Source organism: Sinocyclocheilus grahami, unplaced genomic scaffold (genome assembly GCF_001515645.1).
Source record: "Sinocyclocheilus grahami isolate Dianchi unplaced genomic scaffold, SAMN03320097.WGS_v1.1 scaffold116.1, whole genome shotgun sequence".
Taxonomy (NCBI): Eukaryota; Metazoa; Chordata; class Actinopteri; order Cypriniformes; family Cyprinidae; genus Sinocyclocheilus; species Sinocyclocheilus grahami.
This window is the reverse complement of record NW_015505295.1, coordinates 825,894-839,813: the sequence shown is the minus strand read 5'-3', so window position 1 is coordinate 839,813 and position 13,920 is coordinate 825,894. Positions and strand designations below refer to the sequence as shown.

The following is a 13,920-nucleotide window of genomic DNA, read 5'->3' as shown; positions in this document are numbered from 1 at the left end:
TCAGAATAAATCAAATGTAACAATTTATTATCAGTCAGGTAAATATGTATTGTGCCAATTATCTCCACAGCCAATTCAACGATATCAAATCAATACAAGACATCAAACTCTCAACGACGAATCTAAGAGTAAAATGCATACCTGAGATTAAATGTATTAGATGTATTAGAAAGTACAGAGGTACAGAGTGTGTGGAGATACTCTGTACTACGGGCTCTCTGACTACAGAATCGCGCTGACCCTTTTGCTGTAAATACAAAAATACAAAACCAAGATAAGACCTCCTCCAAATGGAGGCGTGTAATTTACATTAACCCAGGTCCCAGACATGGGTGGTCTACACCTTAATGGAAACAAAAGGTAATTTGCATGTAATGACCCTCTACAGTAATCAAAGTAACTTTTAACTCTTAGTAAGATTAAGACCATTGTACCACTTGCCCTGAAACTATTCAAATGAAACCAAACATGACTGTAAATCTTATTTGCATTCATTTAGAACATTATATTCTTGACCAGTTTGAGTGAATCCAGTGGAGGGAGGAGATGAAAAGGCACAGATGCATATGTGAGAGAGGCGTTTCCTGCACCACCCCTCTGTGGGGTGTCTTGAAGATGCCAGTGTATTGTTTGTTTCTCAGGAGATCAAAGTATTTTAGTTTATTTTATCCTTACAGGGGGGGCTAGCCCCCCTCAATGTCTACGGTGGTTATCGCCCTGATCAGACATGAAACTATGTTGTGGCACTATCGTGCAGTCTATAATGATATGACATTAGCAAATATTAGCGATTTTTTGCAAACATTTCTTTGAGTAACATGACCGTAAATATGAACTCACGATTTAATGTAACATAAAACAAATGATTACTTTTCGTTAAAATCTTTATTAATGCCAAAAATGCTTACATTTATGTGTATTTTGTTTGCTCGGGCAGCCATGTTGCCCCTGAATCCGGTTTACACTGAGATAATTCATACCCCTTCGTTTGAAGTGTGGTCTCGAAAAATCTTCGTTTGAAGGGCTGTCTGGCCCTTCCCCTACCCCTCCAACCAAAAGAGAATTGAGACACCCCTACCCCTTCACGTGAACACACGAAACGGAGGGGTAGGGGAGAGGGGAAGGGCTAAGGTGTAGAATTGGGATTGGGCCTTAATGTGCATAAAAGGCAAAAACTGTATTCAGCATTGATAAGACATTTTTTTGCACCGAATCAGCATATTAGAATGATTTCTGAAGGATCATGTGACACTGAAGAGACTATAGTAATGGCTGCTGAAAATTCAGCTTTGCCATCACAGGAATAAATTAGTTTAAATATATTCAAATAGAAACGTTGTATTACATTATAGTAATATTTAAAATATTCCTGTTTTAACTGTAGTTTTGATCATAAGACATTCAAAAGCAGTATGTATATAAAACAACATTAAATTAAACATATTATTATTATTATTATTTAGTGCTGTCAAACAATTAATCGCATCCAAAATAAGAGTTTTTGTTTTCATAATATGTGTGTACTGTGTATATTTATTTTGTGTAAGTAAATACACATACAGGCATTTATATATTTCAGAAAAATATGTTATGTTTATATATTAAATATATTTTATATAATATAAATTATATGAATATAAATATATACATGTAAATATATGTAAATATTTTTAAAATATATATTGTATGTGTGTTTATATATACATAATAAATATACACAGAACACACATATTATGTAAACAAAAACTTGCATTATTTTGGATGCGATTAATCGTTTGACTGCACTAATATATAATTTGTAACGAAAAATTTACTTAATTTGATTAACACATGGTAGGCCTGTCACGATAACAACTTTTTGTTGTGCGATATATTGCCAGAGAAATAATTGCGATAAGCCATATTATTGTAATTTTAAAGACCGTTTTATGCCACTGAATATATAATCATAATGTAACAGCATAACAATCCAAGAAGACTGTACAAACGTCAAAATGACAACAAACTTTTAATTTTTAAGAATATGTAGATAATGGAAATTAAGTATCAAAATATTAGATACCTTAAAAAACTTGAATAAATAGTAAATAAACATTTTCTAACAAAAAGTACAAAGTAACAAGTAGAGAAAAAGGAAAATGCACAAAGAACTTGTATGGAGATTTTTCCATCTACAGATTTTTCCCTGACCTTCTTTTCTCTGTAAATTAAGGGTGCACACTGTTGCTGAAAAACACAATTCCTGCACCCTTAAGTGTGCATTAAGGGTGCACACTATTGCTGAAAAACACAATTGAACTACCACCTCATGACTACACTACATAATGTACGAGAAGCTGCAAAAGACACAGGCGCAAGTGGAATGTAAAAAACATGGTGACATAAATTAAGTAAATATAATGGGCGATATATTGTCATCAAAAATTATTGAGGTAATGTACATATATTGCACGATAAGTCAATATATTGATTATTGCAACACATGGTACTTTTATTGCAAATGAATCATTTCTCAAATTTGAATATCCTCAATTTGTATGCAATAGACTTTATTGAAAATACAAATGTTAAAACTTTTGATTGTATGGTAATCAGAGGTTCATTTTGGAGTGTCAAATCCAATATATTTTATTATAATTTTTTAACAAATTTTAATTCGAAACCAGGTAGTATGCAGTGCTCACTTGGAAGTCATTCAGTGTTAAATGACACTCATCTTCTCTCCAGCTACGACAACCGCTCTTCAGACCGCAGGCCTTACGACAGACACTACGGCGAGAGCTATCGGCGCCTGGACCACAGCCGCGACCGGGACAGGGATCGCGACAGGGAACACAGGACGCCGAGCAACTACTACTCCCGCGATGCCTCGCCCAGCTATGACTGCCGCCGGGGCCGTGACCGGGAGCACGAGGACTCATACCGGAGGAAAGGCAGCAGGCGTAAGCACAAACGAAGGCGGCGTAGAACCAGGTCCTATAGCCCATCGTCCTCGGTGAGTACTTCAATACCCGAGCCTGTTCTTTCCCACCCCCAAATCCTTTCTTCTATCTCTACCTCTACACGCTCCTGTCTTTCTTTCTCCATAATGCTTTTCTTTTCCACAGCCCCAGGATTGGGTAAGTATGAACTCCTTTGTTTTATGTTCTTCTTTTTGTTGACGTTTTGTCTTTTTTGATAGTGATAGTCCAAGTCTTGGCTTTCAGTGTTAGCCCCATCTGTAACATTAAATAGTGAGACTCAATCCAATATACATTAATGTTAATATAAGTAGTGAATAGCTTTGTTGGGAGAGCCTCCGTAATTAATATCTCATAACTTTCATCCATTCTTTATCTTGTTATATCTGCACGCCTATATAACTCTTTCACACAGTTTAGATGTTACAAAAGAGATTTTTTTTTAAATGAAAGCATATAAAGTTTTTTCATAATTTCAGCTCTTTTTCATTTTATTTCCAGTCTCCCACTAGAGCAACATTTTATTTGGAGATGTTTTGGATGTAATAGTTGTGAATTAGCAATGCCTTTACTCATGTGCTCTTCTGTGAGTAAATGTTGATGCAGGTTGCTTTTTGTGACTTTTTGTCAGGGTTGCTAGGCAGAGGGATGAGGGGAGTTTGAAAGCAAGCAAGCAAGAAGGGAGGGGTAAAATGTTATCTTTGACTTGATCCCTTGCACTATATCCCTATCGTTATATATATCTCCTCACGTGGTGTCATACGAATCGCCCCATGACCACCAAACCTACCTACAACAACTACAACACTGCTCATCTTCGACGCCGTGGCTACGGTTGCCCCCCTCCACTCTCCCCGCTCCGCCCACCTCCCCTCCTCCCTCTGCGGTCGTGGCGTGACCTCTGACCTGTGACCCTGGCCGGGGCCGAAGCAGCGGAGTGACAGCGGGACGAGGGCACTGTGTGTGAGGGACGACGAGGAGGGTCACCTGATCTGTCGGAGTGGCGACGTCCTGCAAGAGAGATGTACACACTGCCACTACTACTACTCCTCTACTCCTATATATCGTAACCTTTCTCCCTATCAGTACCAGCACACAGCAGACACACACAGGGGAGGGCAGGAGGTCATGATCATGATGTTGGTGGTGACGATGACGCTGTCGTAGAATGTTCTCCCCTTTTGCCGGAACAGGCAAGGGGGAAGGCATGTCCAACATGTCTTTCGTAGCTCCTTTATTTATTATTTTCAGTGGGTTTGGGCTGTTTGTGTTGCTGTGTAGAAGAATTATGATCCTTTTTAATTCCTGACTGCCAGGTTCCCAGATTTAGCTTTTCCACGTCTCCATAATGTGCGTTTTATTCTGGTCTTGTTGCAGCAATTGGCTACATCAAGATTCACGTTGCGCCTATGCTGTCAATCATTTAGATTTAAGGATACGATTGCTCTGTGACATTCGCCATATTTCCATAGTCTCTGTGCGTGTCATTTTTCATAGAATATACAGTAATTTTTACTTTTTGAATTAGCTTAAAGCAGTCCCATAGTTTTAAAATCGTTTAGTGAAAAATTTTTTATCTAATAAAGGCCGCTTTTTTTTTTTTTTTACAGAAATGTAGACTATTCTTATTGTTGGAAAAACGTGCCGTTTTTTCAGACCATGTTTACATTATTCCTTTCATCAAGTTTGTGCATATTGCCACTTGTCAGATTTATTTATTTTTTTAGGTTAACCCGTATAGATAGTCACAGTTTTGGTTTAAAATTAGATTTTAGGAAGCTTGTTTAGGATGGCTCTTTAAATACGCTGTCTAATTGCTCTCTTTACATCTCCCCTCCCCTTTCTCTACATCTTTTTCCCTCTATTTGTCTCTTAGATGAGATCGTCAGCACTTTGGGCGAGGGCACCTTCGGGAGGGTGATGCAATGTATTGATCATCGCAGGTGAGCGTCATCACTTGGCAACCAATCAGCTGCTTTATTACAAAACCAGCATGGTGTGAACTTCAAACGAAAAAGTGTTGCTTGGCTGTTAAAATGTCTGTCTAGTTGTTAGGCTGGGAAATATCTGCTCTTGGGGCCAGAAATGCAGTGTGTGATTATTACAGGCAGCAAGAAAAGCAAGGGCTTATGGTTCCTTTAACAAAATATTCAGAAAAATAAGAACCATCCCATCTTTTGCCAGTGCTTTTATTGCTCTATAATGATTTTATTTGTGTCACCCAACAACAAACAAGAAATCTATTCACCATAGTCTCATCAATGTAGTTAATTTCTTCTACTGCTTATGCATGTTTTCAATCTTGTTGGCGGTTAGAAAGCTAACTGCCAGAAGTGAAAGCTGCAATGTTTGAATTAATGCTCTTCTGCTTGGTTAAGGGGTGGAGCACGCGTCGCTCTAAAGATCATTAAAAATGTGGAGAAGTACAAAGAGGCAGCCCGGCTGGAGATCAACGTTCTAGAACGAATCAATGAGAAAGATCCTGAGAATAAGAAGTGAGTTTGGTTCAGAATCTTTATGAAATTAACATTTAACCAAATTTAGCATGTTTTGAGCAATCGCATATGCAGTACTTAAAATATAGAGCATCTAGGTGTAAACTTACCTTGAGGTATATCGAAGACCACAGTATTGGTAGCTTGTTTACTAAATGTTGTATTCTTTTCTCTATTTCTCGATTCTTAGTCTGTGTGTCCAGATGTTTGATTGGTTCGACTATCATGGCCATATGTGTATCAGTTTTGAGCTGTTGGCTCTCAGCACTTTTGATTTCCTAAAAGAAAACAATTACCTGCCCTACTCCATCAGTCAAGTGCGTCATATGGCCTACCAGATCTGCCTAGCTGTCAAGTGTAAGTGTAAACACTTTTTCAAAAAGCTCATTGAAGTTGGACTCCATTTGCTATGTACTGTATTAAAGGGCCAGTTCTACTTATGGTATTTATGAATATGCTGATTTGTTCCATTTCTCCTTATTTGCAGTTTTGCATGAAAACAAATTGACCCACACAGACCTGAAACCAGAAAACATTCTATTTGTCATCTCTGACTTCACAATCACATACAATGTGGAGAAGGTAATGAAAGAGTTTGTCAATATTTTTGTGTTTGTGTTAACATTTCTAGCATAAGCTGCTGAAAAATCTATTAGTTGACCACTAATATAGATTAAAAGAAAAAATGAAGGAAATGCATGATAATTGATCCGAATCTTTCTCTCTGTGGTAGAAGCGGGATGAGCGTACTGTGAAGAACACGGCAGTTAGGGTGGTGGATTTTGGCAGTGCTACATTTGACCACGAGCACCACAGCACCATTGTTTCTACCAGGCACTATAGAGCACCTGAAGTTATTTTAGGTAAGGACGATCATGCCAGGTGACTGACCAAACGGCATGTTTAAGCAGCACACAATGCTCTGAATGTAAATTTGAACAAAGTAAATGGTATTAGCATGAAACGTGACTATTTAAGTCACAGGACAAGAATGAGTTAATCGCTGCAGCAACACAGGTTAGCTTCTTCCTTTCCACCTCAAAGAATTTAATTAGAGCCAGCTGGAGACCACAATGACTGCAGGGAATTGTCCAACGTAAGACTGGTTTCCATGAAAGCTTATACCCAACCTTAATCTGTTATGAAATATTATGTTATAAAAAATATGTTGCTTTGCTAAATATAAATGAGTTAGTGGGCACTCTTACTTGTATGTACACTACCTATAAAAATGTTTGGGTCGGTAAGATTTTAAAATGATTTTGAAAGTCTCTTATGCTTGCCAAGGCTGCGTTAATTATTTATATTGTAAAAATATTATAATTTAAATGTTTTAATATATTTTAAAATGCATGTTATTTCTGTAATTGCAAAGCTGAATTTTCAGCATCATTATTCCACTCTTTTGTCACATGATCCTTAAGAAATCATTCTGATATACTGATTTGCTGCTCAAGAAACATTTCTTATTATAAATGTTAAAAGCAGGTGTGCTGCTTTAATTAATTTAGTGTGTCTTTGCTGAACAAAAGTATTAATTAAAAAAAAAATAATAATAATAAAATATTACTGACCTCAAACATTTTCAATGGTAATGTATAGATTTTAATGCACCTGCACTCCTTGCAGAGATTCGTAATTGCGATTTATTCACATTTTTGCAGCTTTCGACCTTAACAGTTTGCACACTTGCTGCTGACTGAATATACTGTACAGTGTCCTGGTTATAAGGTTATGATGCAGTAACATGATGTCACCATTAGATGACTCCATAACTCAGTATTAAACCCAGTTGTTTTTTCTTGCAGAATTGGGCTGGAGTCAGCCGTGTGACGTGTGGAGTATAGGCTGCATACTCTTTGAGTACTACCTCGGCTTCACTCTCTTCCAGGTACAAAATCTAACTCCACTACTTCCTTTTTCATGCCAGCTTTCTGAGTCATGACAGCAGATCTACACAGTCTACTAACTCTTGTTTATGTTCACTAAGCAGCTTAAGATCAGATAGACTCTGGCCAAAGGGTTACAGGCGTGCACATAAGCACACTGAAGCCAAACACCTGCCATTAACACTTTGACCTCCGATGCGCTCACTAATGCTCTCTCTTTCTCACGCGCACACAGATATCTGTACAGGAACATACAGTATGTGTTGCACCTGTATTGTGAAACCTGACAAAACACAAAACAAGTTTAAATGTATAAAATGTTTAAATGTGTATCTAAATCTGTGTGTAAGAGTCAAACTATGTCATGTTTATTCATGTAAATTTTTTATTTTTGCTTCTCAGACTCATGATAATCGGGAGCATTTAGCCATGATGGAGAGAATTTCGGGCCCTGTTCCTTCCCGTATGATTCGTAAGACTAGGTACATTTTTGACACTGATTGGAATTTTCTAAAGCCTTTTAAGTATAAGTCTAAGTCTTCTAAGTATAGTTTCCATGTCTTTCTTGCTTACATGCGCAACAGGTTGTGCGACTAAAATAATTTCTCCACCCCACAGGAAACAGAAATACTTTTATCGTGGACGTCTGGACTGGGACGAGAACTCTTCAGCAGGAAGATACGTCAGAGAAAACTGCAAACCTTTACGGGTAAGTAACAGACCGTATATATATATATATATATATTTGCTTGTTTGTAGGTGACCAAATACTTATTTTACCGAGGAATTTACCAATTAATTCTTTAAAAATCCTACAATGTGATTTTCTGGATTTTTTTTCCTCATTTTGTCTCTCATAGTTGAGGTATACCTATGATGAAAATTACAGGCCTCTCATCTTTTTTAAGTGGGAGAACTTGCACAATTGGTGGCTGACTAAATACTTTTTTGCCCCACTGTATATATATATATAAATTTGTTTTTTATGTGTATATAAATCTGGGTGGTCACATGACACATGTTCTCATACAATATTCTTTATTGCCTTCTCTCTCTCAGAGATATCTTCTATCTGAAGCTGAAGAGCATCACCAGCTGTTCGATCTGATCGAGGCCATGCTGGAGTACGAGCCAACGAAGCGTCTCACTCTGGCTGCAGCCCTGAGACATCCTTTCTTTCAGAGCACCATCAGCAGCGCTGACCAGAGCTCCGGCAAGAGCTGGGAGGGCAACCGCGACATCAGTCGGTGACAATGACATTCGTCTTCAAACAACGTCTCTGTCTTACGCCAAAAAACCCTGAGGACTCACATGCCAAGAGAGATACCATGGAGCTGAACTGACTTTGCATAAAGTTTTCTAGTAAAGAGGAGTTAAATAAAGCAGAAGTATATGATTTCTCAATCATCTTCCCATAATGTGAGAACAGCTCCGTGTGCAGCGGGAGAATGTGAGGAACTTGGGACATCTAGAAGATCCCAGTAAACTGTCATGCTTGCGTGATTGATTGGACATTTGAAGGGTTTTTGAATAAATACTCCCTTCAGATTCAGTTCTTCCAGCCAATTGTGGCTAATGATATTTTTGGACAGCCATAAGAAGAGGAAAATGTATTTGATGGGGAAAAAGCATTAACGTAACACTCCATTTGAGAAAGTAACTGACAAAACAGCATCACTGTTACAATATAGTTATTTATCGGGCAAATCTGTTTTGCGCATTTTAGCCCTTCGCTGTTAAGCGCAGATGCATCGCAACACACTGTTTGTATTCAGTTCAATTCAAACCAAGTAACAGAGCAGCAGTGTTCTGGTGATTGTGTCCCTCAGCACACATTTACTGTATTTATTTAGTGAACCGGACGTCTCATTTTGTGTCTTTGTATGGATTTGACTGTATACATTTGTAAATATGAATAAATATATGTTGTGACTAGAATAAAGGGCCTGTGATTGCTTGCTGTGAATGTGTTTTCACAGCGGCTCTCCAGGCAAAATGTTTTTACAATCACATCGTTCTTGTAATGTTGTTTCTATATTGACTATGTGTGCAGATAATATACTTTGCTGAAATGAAATTAAAATTTGGGCACTTAATTGGATGTTAGTGCAGTGCTTTAGCTAGAGTTGAATACTATGAAACTCTTCTGCACTTTATCATCCTTTGGCTTTACAACTCAATGATAAGAATCCCTCAGGAATTGTTTGAAGCTCTGAGTATTAAATCTTAAAATGTTTTTCCATGCAGTCTTAATATTTTATCTCCAATGGGTATGAGGCATGCATTTAAAGGAATTGTTTATCCAAAAATTAATTTGCATTCATCCTCAGGCCATCCACCATATAGATTTTATTTTTTAGGGAAATTTAGCATTACATCACTTGCTCACCAATGGATTCTCTGCAGTGAATGGGTGCCGTCAGAATGATTGAATGAAAACATCACAATATTCCACATGACTCCAGTCCACAGTTAATGTCTTCTGAAATGAAAAGATCTGTGTTTGAAACAGCCATCTTGTCTGAATTAGAAGATAACTATGAACAGATCAAGAACTGTTTACAAATTTTAAAAAAAAAAGAGACCCTAAAACAGTTCTGTACAAATATGTTGGTGGACTTTGATGTGAGAGGACAACAGGGAATTCATTTTTTCACTTTGTTTTGGATGAAGAGTTTGTATTTTGTCCAGAAAGTTAAAACACCTTAATGATGGATTTCCCTTCACACGATGGACTGAGTCGTTTGGATTATCGTGATGTTTTTATCAGCAGTTTTTTCAGCTCATTCTGACGGCACCCATTCACTGCAGAGGATCCATTGTTGAGCAAGTGATGTAATGCTAAAATTCTCCAAATCTGTTCCTATGAAAAAACTACTGTAACTCATCTACATCTCGGATGGCCTGAGGGTGAGTAAATCTTCAGCAAATGTTCATCATTCCTTAAAAATAATTGTAAAGATGTTGCAGTAATGCAACAATGGTAGGGATTCTAAAAATATGTAAATGTATAAAACAAAAACATGTCAAGTCTAAGATATGATGAACGATGAAAGAATGAAATAATCCAGAGACGTATTAAGAGAATTATTATTGGCCTTCTTTCATGGCCAAAAGATTTAAAGAGCACAGCTTAGTGTGTAGACAGTAAAGCTGAACTTTTCTCTCTCTAACCATCCACCCAGCTTTATTTAGAAAGCATCACTCTAGCAGACGTAATCTACTACAGTCATTTAGTCATTCCAGATCTACTGTCAAGTGAGAAACAGACTAAAACAACACATACCCAACATACAAGCTAAATACAGTATTTGCTAAAGTGCAATAAAAAACCACAATACCACCTAATGAACAGCAACAATAATGTTCACATATAATTTTTCATGGATAATATTTGCGAGGCAATGGACAAAGTGTTCATACTAGAGTCTTTATGGCCCAATAAAATGTATTAGTAGAAAATAATATAATATGACTAATTTTGTATTGTCAAATTGTGAATTAGAAACAGGTTGTCTGAGGCTGAATAGTGTAACAGCTGTTTATGTTAAAGGTAATAAATCCACTGCTTGTCTCCTCTGAGGCTGGGACTCTATAAACAGTGTTCTGTGCTTGTCTGTGCAGCCAAAGACAGAACAGTTAGCAAGTTTTGCTCAAACTTTAGCCATGGCATTAGAGCTGGTACACCGCTGTCGCTTGTGAAATCAAAATGATGGCACCATGGGTGGAAACTTACAGATTAAGGGGCGGTAATATTATAATGAGATCCTAGGGAGCGTCACCTAGGGAGCGAAATCTGACGCACTCGTTTTCTCAGACACTTGCAGAAAAAGGCTTCCCAAAACAAAGTTACTGGGTTAATCTTTTTCACATTTCCTTTGTTGGTAGATGCACTGGGGACCTGATTATAGCACTCAAAACCTGGAAAAGTCAGATTTTCATGATATGTCACCTTTAAAAATGACTTTTCGTCACATCATCCTTTCAAAGCTGACTTCATTCACATGTTCATCTCATGTTGTCTGTAAAGCTCCTCAATCTGTTTTCCCTCCTACCTTCCCATCTGTTGGGAGGAAAGATCTTACCCTTAATCTGTTAAGATCAATAATCATACAGCAGGTATTTCTCTTCAACTGTTTAAGTTGCTGTAAGTTTAAAGAAAATAGTTGGTCAGCTTCACCTTACTAAAATATTGATTTTTACACATAGTTGAGATCAAACTGATATTAGCAACATCATGACTGTGAAACTCCTGCCATCACTAATGTGATTATAAACAATTACGTCATTTGGGAATTAGCTGGGACAGATGCAGGGAGGGAGCTGGCTTTAAAAACATGGAGCCCAACAAGACTGCTGCTGGAAATCTAGAGTTTGAGCGTCAGCTTCCTTGGATCAAATGATATGCATTTGAAGAGTTTCAACAAATATCAGGTATGTCGGACCTTTATGCTAAATGTTTTTCTGTATGATCTACATGAAGAAATTAATATTGTATGTTATTTGATCATATCTACTATACTTACAATACACAACGAAATAAGTGCATTTTATGAGCGATTATCAAATGTAGTAATGTTATTTTAGTTTAATTATCTATGTTACTTAATGTTACTATTTAACTGAATTAATTAATATAATAAAAAAATAGCCTATTAAGTTAATAGGCTATTATTTATTATAGGCTATTAATTAATTCAGTGCATTCGACCTAAGGATACATTTATTTATTTGTACATTGTAAGTAGCCTGCAGTAGATACATGATTATCACATGTAAATAGCATGTTTGCACAATGAATACAGTAGGCTATAGATATATAGGGTTGGTAACATGTTTTTGAAAGAAGTCTCTCATGCTCACCAAAGTTGCATTCATTTGAATAAATACTTTATTCATAAATACTGTATTTAAATATATTGTAAATGTAAAATTCTAAAATTCTAGTTCTAAGATGTAATCTTCATACATAGAAGATATAAAGATACACACGTAAAGATATACTTAAAACATAAAAATGTCTCTTTTTTTAAATTTTGCATTGTTTACTATAAATTGATTGGTCTATCTGATTTTGTCCCTAGGTTTTAACGCAGCCTGTGCTTACATTTATTTATTAGATTGGGTCGTATGAAACTGGAGTAGCTGAAATACACTTCTTTACTGAAACATCTTCAATCTTGAACTTCAGTATCACTTTGTTTGAGAAAGACTCAAGTTCATTAAGACATGCTAAAGGAGAGATGGATGCCGTGGTGAAGAAATCCCCTGGGTGCCCCCTTCCGACAGCTGACCCCCGTCACGGGGGATAAGGATGGATTTAGCCGGAAAGGCAAAACCGTATATTTACTTCTGGACTAGAAAGTTTATTTTTGTATCTTAAGAGAACAGAGCTGATTAAGAGAATTGAGTGGGAAAATCTTCTTGAGGTAAAGAAGTAAATTATTATTATTTTTTATTTAGTAAATATTATTATTATTAATAAAAAAAAAAAGTGTCCTCTTATTATGAAAGGGTAAACTCTGGTTCACACTCCAATACAGTAGGTGGCGATAATGTACCTTAACATAGGTGCTACCCGCCATAAAACCGAAGAAGAAGAAGGCAAAACCGTCCGCAGGAAGAGCGCCCCCTGTTGCTACGGTCAGACAGCACACGACTCATCCTGGTTGAGGACTTGCCAAACGGAGCTGCACAGGGAAAGGTACAAAAACACGCTTATAAAATTATTGGACACTTATTAGCTGATCTTCATGGCTTAAATTATAATGTAATTGTTTGTATTTTGTCTGAGCAGGAAACTGAGGCAAGTCAAATTTGCGCAAAAGAACGCATAAAGAACCGCAGTGAGGGCACATTACAGAAGCCCACACCGCTTCACGAAGGTACGTTTGTACTCACTTAAAAATTATATTTGCTGAAACAACAGAATACAGTGGCTAACTTATAGTAGGCTATATGTACATTTTTCAGGCACCTGTACAGAGGGCAAACATAATAAGCAAGACCCCCACCAAAAGTGACAGCTCTCTTTTTGGCGCCTTCCAAGGACTCAGTCTCAATATGAATGTAGCACAAACCTCCATAACAACACCACCAAATGCAGATCCGTGTAAAGTCGTGTGACCAAGAAAACCGTTTCAAATGACTCTAATGATGGGACTGTTATCAGTATAATTCCTGCTTACCAAGAGGAGGTTCCTCAAGAGCGCTGCTGATTAATAGGCCTATCAGTTCAATATCTGAGGCGTTATTAGCTGATCTTCATGGCTTAAATTATAATGTAATTGTTTGTATTTTGTCTGAGCAGGAAACTGAGGCAAGTCAAATTTGCGCAAAAGAACGCATAAAGAACCGCAGTGAGGGCACATTACAGAAGCCCACACCGCTTCACGAAGGTACGTTTGTACTCACTTAAAAATTATATTTGCTGAAACAACAGAATACAGTGGCTAACTTATAGTAGGCTATATGTACATTTTTCAGGCACCTGTACAGAGGGCAAACATAATAAGCAAGACCCCCACCAAAAGTGACAGCTCTCTTTTTGGCGCCTTCCAAGGACTCAGTCTCAAT

The 13,920-nt window shown here is 37.2% G+C and overlaps 1 protein-coding gene and 1 long non-coding RNA gene across 3 annotated transcripts in view; both read left to right on the top strand.

The window, feature by feature from the left end:
* The window catches only part of LOC107589405 (dual specificity protein kinase CLK2-like), an 18,361-nt gene extending 9,007 nt beyond the window's left edge, over positions 1-9,354 (top strand). The window contains exons 3-13 of the mRNA XM_016277825.1: positions 2,728-2,995; positions 3,894-3,984; positions 4,837-4,903; positions 5,339-5,455; positions 5,646-5,812; positions 5,943-6,037; positions 6,189-6,318; positions 7,264-7,346; positions 7,747-7,826; positions 7,963-8,053; positions 8,404-9,354. Of these exons, the coding sequence (XP_016133311.1) occupies positions 2,728-2,995; positions 3,894-3,984; positions 4,837-4,903; positions 5,339-5,455; positions 5,646-5,812; positions 5,943-6,037; positions 6,189-6,318; positions 7,264-7,346; positions 7,747-7,826; positions 7,963-8,053; positions 8,404-8,595 (1,381 nt within the window). The 3' untranslated portion in view covers positions 8,596-9,354. The remainder of the gene's footprint in view (positions 1-2,727; positions 2,996-3,893; positions 3,985-4,836; positions 4,904-5,338; positions 5,456-5,645; positions 5,813-5,942; positions 6,038-6,188; positions 6,319-7,263; positions 7,347-7,746; positions 7,827-7,962; positions 8,054-8,403) is intronic.
* Positions 9,355-11,676: 2,322 nt separating this feature from the next.
* LOC107589500 (uncharacterized) lies at positions 11,677-13,588 on the top strand. 2 transcript variants are annotated; one of them, XR_001609678.1, is made up of 5 exons: positions 11,677-11,778; positions 12,429-12,773; positions 12,888-13,048; positions 13,142-13,229; positions 13,318-13,588. It is a non-coding gene; the product is annotated as an uncharacterized lncRNA (long non-coding RNA). The 2 variants fall into 2 exon arrangements; XR_001609679.1 differs by having other exon boundaries at positions 11,678-11,778; positions 12,465-12,773.
* Positions 13,589-13,920: the final 332 nt, after the last annotated feature.